The following is a 6,000-nucleotide window of genomic DNA, read 5'->3' as shown; positions in this document are numbered from 1 at the left end:
GAAAGAAAGAAAGAAAGAAAGAAAGAAAGAAAGAAAGAAAGAAAGAAGAAAGAAAGAAAGAAAGAAAGAAAAGGAAAGAGTCTGACCACAGAACCCTCAAGATGCTTACAGTAAAGAAAATCAGGCCATAAAACAGGGTTCCAGGGCATTCCAGGGGGAGATGTACAATGACTGTTGGCGCTTGAGGAAGGGAGAGAGTGAGCCTGATAGCACAATCAGTACCTCAGTGGTACTGGCATGTACGCAGCCACAGGGAAAAGCAAGACGTGCCTGGAAAAGAGGCCTGGGGCCAGGTCTCGGTTGCTAGATTCAGATGGGGAGGTTTGGGCTTATCCAGTAGATGATAAGACATTACTCAAAGCTTTCAAGCAGGTTAGAGCTAGAAACTAGAATCTAGGCTCCAGAAATAGCAAGATGACTGAATGCAGAGGCAGTATGAAGGTAGAACTGGCAAAATGTGGTCACTAACTCTAGAGCAGGATGGGCAGGGGTGTGAGGAGTGGTTTCCAGGAGGACCAGGAAAAAAATTCGGTCAAAAGCCCCTCCCCTCAGTCCTCTCTCTTGCCTGCCTTGCTCCTCCACATTCCCACTTCCATTAGTAGCTCACTCCCTCCTTATTTTCTCAAGTCTGAAGTTCTGAGCAAGCTTGCTTGAGAGGAGATACAACCACCGACACTTGCAATCTGATAGTGTTTGTTTCACAGATCTACAAACACTTCCAAGGAGGAATAATTGCATCCCATTGTATAATAGCAAACTAAGAGACAAAGAAGGGAGAGGGCAAATCACTTCAAGTGAATTCAATTACTGAAGTATACAATATAAAACTGACCTATAATCCCTAAACCACCACCAGAGCAGTCCTCAGCCCCACAGCAGATTATGTATGTTCTGTTTTTGACCTTCACTGAAGCACTTGGCAGAGGACCCCGTACATTAAGTTATTTATGTTTACAGCACTCTTATCCCACCTGAGGTGGTCACACATCCTGGTGAGTAGGGGGCTTTGTCTTACTTGCCTTAAATTCCTCTAAAAGACCTATAAACTGCCTCAAACTCAAAAAGCACTAGATAAATGTTCTGTCAAATTGAATTTGTATGAAGAGTCTTAGGTACAGCTCCCACAGCTGGGCACAGGTGGGACTGCTGGACGGCTGCAGTCAACAGCAGAGCTAGCCATCGAAGAATCGAGGAGGCTCTTCCTGAACAGAAATGTGGGCTCAACTCTGCCATCAGCAGTAAGATCAGGTACACGGCCAGAGGCTCTCAACACAAGCAGCAAAGGACAAGCGCATATTTGTTTATGCGCTATCATTTTCAATATGGTGAATTCAAAAAGAACACAGTTTCTCAGATATAATTCCTTCTGCCACAGTAAGAAAGCCATCTCTTTGGGACAGAGCAAAAGAAAACCTAAATCATGACATCTGAACAGCGCTATCAAGAGACAGTTTATATACCACAACTCTAGTTGGGATGGATGAGACAAAGATAATTTAAGCTCATGCTTTCATCACTGAAAAGTACACGTGTAGGGCATGCGTAGCCTTGCTAACGGGGCTGCAGGGAACTCAGGGTTCCACTTATTAAAATACAGAACTGGTCAACTGGAGACTCTATAAGATAGCAGGGTAAAATGAAACCATGGCCACACTGTTCCTGAGGGTATGATTAAGGGCTCTTTTAATTAGCTCTTTTCTGATCTTAGACTCTCACAGAATACCATAGTAAGGCATACATCTTCAAACAGGCATTTTAAAGTTTCATCCTGCCTTTCTTTTTACCTCTTGATTGAAGAGGAAGATACGATGGTCTATGATAATTTCAAAAGAGCAACTCAAGACAAGCCAATTTAAAGAGAAAAATTACAGATGAAAAAAAGGTAGAAAAGAAAGCTATGCTAGCTATGGCTGGTCATTCTCTTGGCCATGGACACCAGTTATGAGCTGCAGCAACTCTCACCTCTGTCACTTCTAACCCCGCTCAACCCACCTTTAATCCATCTAAGCCTGGAACCCAAGAGGGACAAGCCTGACTATTCAACTTTTCAACTGCCCGGTTAAAAAAGAAACATGCCCTCCAGCAATCTCCTCTACTGGCCTTAAAACTGTAACCTGCTGTGTTTCACACACACAGATAAGCCTCCTGAGGGCAACATCAGAGCTTCATTAGCCTTGCTTCTATTCAGTTTTCCATGGTTGTTAATGAGTTTAGAACCAGTCCACTTCCTTCCCAGATTCTTCAGGGGCTCAAGGCCACACAAATGTTAATATATGAGGGTATCTCCAACCCATTAGGTAAGACCAGTATTATCCTAATAAAAAAACCATACAAAACATCACAGAAAAGGAAAACTACAGACCAATAACTTATGAATATAGACACAAAAATCCCCAACACAATACTAGCAGACTAAGTTCATAGCATATAAAAAGCAAAACTAAGTGAGATGTATCCCAGGAAAGCAAGGTTGGTTCAACATCCAAAAATCAATGAACATAATATACCATATGAATAGGATAAATGATAAAAAAAAAACAAAAACAGATGATCATCTCAATAGACACAAAAAAAGCATTTAACAAAATTCTACACATTTTCATAAAAAAACATTCAGCAAACTAGGAACAGAAGGGAACTTCTTCAACCTGATAAAAGACGTCTATGAAAAACCCACAGCTAACATCATTCTCAATGCGAAAGAATGCTTTCCCCTAAAAATTTTAGGAAGAAGACAAAGATCCACTCTTACCACTTCTATTCAGTATTATACTGGAAGCCCTAACCAGGGCAACTATGTTAAGAGAATGAAATAAAAGACACCCAGACTGGAAAGGAGAAAGTAAAACTACCTCTATTGGCAGGTAATGTGATCATATACACAAAAAAATCTTAAGCAATCCACTAAAAAACTATTAGAGCTAACAAAGGAGCTCATCAAGATTGAGATACAAGATCAATATACAAAAATCAATTCTATTTCTCTATACAGGTAATGAACAATCCAAAAATGAAAAATCATATGAAAAATCAATGAAAAATGAAATTAAGAAAACAATCCCATTTATAATAGCATCAAAAAAAAACTTAGGAATGAATTCAGCAAAAGATATACAAAATGTACTCATAGTAAAACTATAAAATACTATTGGAATAAATTAAAGATGACTTAAATAACTGTAGATATTAAAAGTTCAGAAACTTAATATTAAGATGGCAATTGCTCACAAATTGATCTACAGATTCAACACAATCCCTATCAAAGTCCCAGCTGGCTTCTTTGCAAAAATTGATAAGCTAATCCAAAATTTCATGCAGAAATGTAATGGGTCCAAAATAGCCAAAATAATCTTGGGGAAAAAATAAAAAAAGAAAGCTGGAGATCTTGCATTTCTTATTCTTAAAACTTATTACAAAGCTACAGTAATCAAGACAGTATGGTACTGGCATAAGGACAGACATACAGATCAGTGGAATAGAACTAAGAGTCCAAAAATAATCCTCACATATACCATCAATTAATTTTCAACAAGGGTGCCAAAACAATTTAGTGGAGAAAGATTCGTCTTTTCAACAAACAATGATGGCACAACTAGATATCCACAGCAAAAGAATGCAGCTGGACCCCTACACCACACCATTAACAAAAATTAACTCAAAATAGACCAAAGATCTCCATGTAAGAGAAAAAACTATAGAACTCTTAAAAGAAACAAGATGTAAATCTTTGTGATTTTATATTAGGCAACGGTTTCTTAGACATGACAACAAAAGCACAAGCAACACAAGTAATAGATAACCTGGACTTCATCAAAATTTTTCTGTTTTGGGGCGCCTGGATGGCTCAGATGTTAGGCATCTGCCTTTGGCTCAGGTCATGATCCCAGGGTCCTGGGATCGAGCTCCACGTCAGGCTCCCTGCTTAGCGGGGAGCCTGCTTCTCCCTCTCCCACTCCCCCTGCTTGTGTTCCTGCTCTCACTCTCTCTCTCTCTCTGTCAAATAAATAAAATCTTTAAAAAAAAATTTTTTTTCCTCCTATTTTGAAGGATATCTTCAAAGGAATGAAGAAACAATCCACAGAATGAGAAAAAATGTTTGCAAATTTGTATCTGATAAACTTCTATCTGGAATATATAAAAATTATAAATCAATAATTTTAAAAAGTCGGTTGTGGGGCACCTGGGTGGCTCAGTTGGTTAGGCGACTGCCTTCGGCTCAGGTCATGATCCTGGAGTCCCAGGATCAAGTCCCGCATCGGGAGAAGCAGGGAGTCTGCTTCTCGCTCTGACCCTACCCCCTCTCATGTGCTCTCTCTCTCTCTCTGTCATTCTCTCTCTCAAATAAATAAAATCTTTAAAAAAAAAAAAAAGTCGGTCACAAAGGACCACATATTGTATGATAGCATTATACAAAATGTTCAGAATAGGCAAATCCATGAAGATTGAAAGCAGACTGAAAGTAGAATAGTGGTTGTCTTGGGCTGGGCAGACTGAGGGGAAATGGAGAGTATGGGGTTCTTTTGGGGATGCTGAAAACATTCTAAAATTAAGTAGTGATCATGACTGCACCACTCTGTGAACATTCTAAAAACCACTGAATACTACACTTTAAGTCACTGACTTGTATGATACATGAATGATATCTCAATAAAGCTGTTATTAACAAAAGCTACTTTACCTTGAGGGAGTTGGGTCATCTTGGCCAAGGCGTGACATAATATTTATTAAGGTGTTAATTCCTATTTAAAAAAAATAATAAACAAGGAAATACTGTTAGAAACATTCTAGGATCACGACACGATACGTAGAAAGACAATTATGTATCTTACCCCAATTTGATTTCAAAAGGTTTGATATCTTCTGCATATCTACAAGTTTGATCAACTTAGTTACTTAAAACGCTTGATAGGAGCAAAAAATTGTCCTAAAAAAAATTCATCCATCCTTACAATAATGCTCAAAGTAAATGCTGTTATGTATGGGTCAGAAAGCACTACAAAATGAGAGTATACAAGAGTCACCAGGAAACTCTTCCTGGTGAGGATTTAATTTACAATAGGGATCACAAGCCAAAACACAAGAGTAGAATCCAAACATACCTTTTTTCCTCATATGCATGTGGTGAACTTTTCTATCTCCATATTTGGGCTGCCGAATTCCACAGTTAGACAAAGAATTTCTGGCATGATCAGGATTCATTCCAAAATTTAAGTGATGACTCGGATGAGTCATGGCCAGCTAAAATTTCAACAAAATAAATTTAGTGTTAAAAATCCAGCATAGAAGTACCAAGTACTCAAACGAAATAGGAAAGAGATCTATCTATCCAGTCAAATTTGCCCTGATCTTTCCATCTTATCTTCTCCAGGGTCAAATTTCCAGAGCTCTGGTGCAAGCCCTTTTCTAAAAAGAAACCTAAAAATCCACATTTTCCACGTTTCAAAGGAGAATTAGAATAGTCATCACCTGGAAAGAAAAGCCATAAAGAAGGTAAGGCTTAAAGAAGGGACTCAGGTTTGACAGGCAAATTTTAGCTTTAGTCTACTTCTTTAGGGACAGTGTCAAAAATAAATAAATAAATAAAAAGTGAGAAACTAAGTGTTTGAAAGTGGCAACCAGAATAGAGTAATGGAGAGAGCTGTGTTACTAAACATCCTCATCATCTCGCAGAATGGAGAATCTCAATGTTCCATTTGTAACCTGCAAGATGAATTATTCCTATTTTGCTATTATGTGAGTGTACAGGAGAGTAATTCTTACCTGTAATAGACAACGATCTTGGAAAGTATATCCTATCAACTTGTCTAGATGCATTAGACATTGGTGGTAGCGGATATGATGGGTCAAAACAGGCAACATCATTGCATGCTACGAAAAAAATTTCAATATGTTCACCTCTATAAAAACTTACAATAATGCTTCATTTATTTTACAACAAATGAGAACCATTTTTCCCCTCCCAAATTTCAACTGCCAAAGTCTTGAAACAGTTTACTGGCC

The 6,000-nt window shown here is 38.3% G+C and overlaps 1 protein-coding gene across 6 annotated transcripts in view; it reads right to left on the bottom strand.

Annotated features, from left to right (window-relative positions):
• Positions 1 to 6,000, bottom strand: part of DROSHA (drosha ribonuclease III) — a 119,847-nt gene that overhangs the window by 40,602 nt on the left and 73,245 nt on the right. For all 6 annotated transcript variants that reach the window (XM_025867440.2, XM_025867442.2, XM_025867443.2 and 3 more), the window contains 3 exons: positions 5,761 to 5,868; positions 5,100 to 5,238; positions 4,679 to 4,739 (listed from right to left, as the gene is read on the bottom strand). In XM_025867440.2, coding sequence (XP_025723225.1) covers positions 4,679 to 4,739; positions 5,100 to 5,238; positions 5,761 to 5,868 — 308 coding nt within the window. The remainder of the gene's footprint in view (positions 1 to 4,678; positions 4,740 to 5,099; positions 5,239 to 5,760; positions 5,869 to 6,000) is intronic.

The sequence above is a fragment of the Callorhinus ursinus genome, unplaced genomic scaffold (assembly GCF_003265705.2).
Source record: "Callorhinus ursinus isolate GAN/ISIS: 27379988/994484 unplaced genomic scaffold, GSC_fseal_2.0 scaffold3, whole genome shotgun sequence".
Classification (NCBI taxonomy): Eukaryota; Metazoa; Chordata; class Mammalia; order Carnivora; family Otariidae; genus Callorhinus; species Callorhinus ursinus.
Note: the sequence above shows the minus strand (reverse complement) of the source record. Positions and strands in the feature narration are given on the sequence as shown.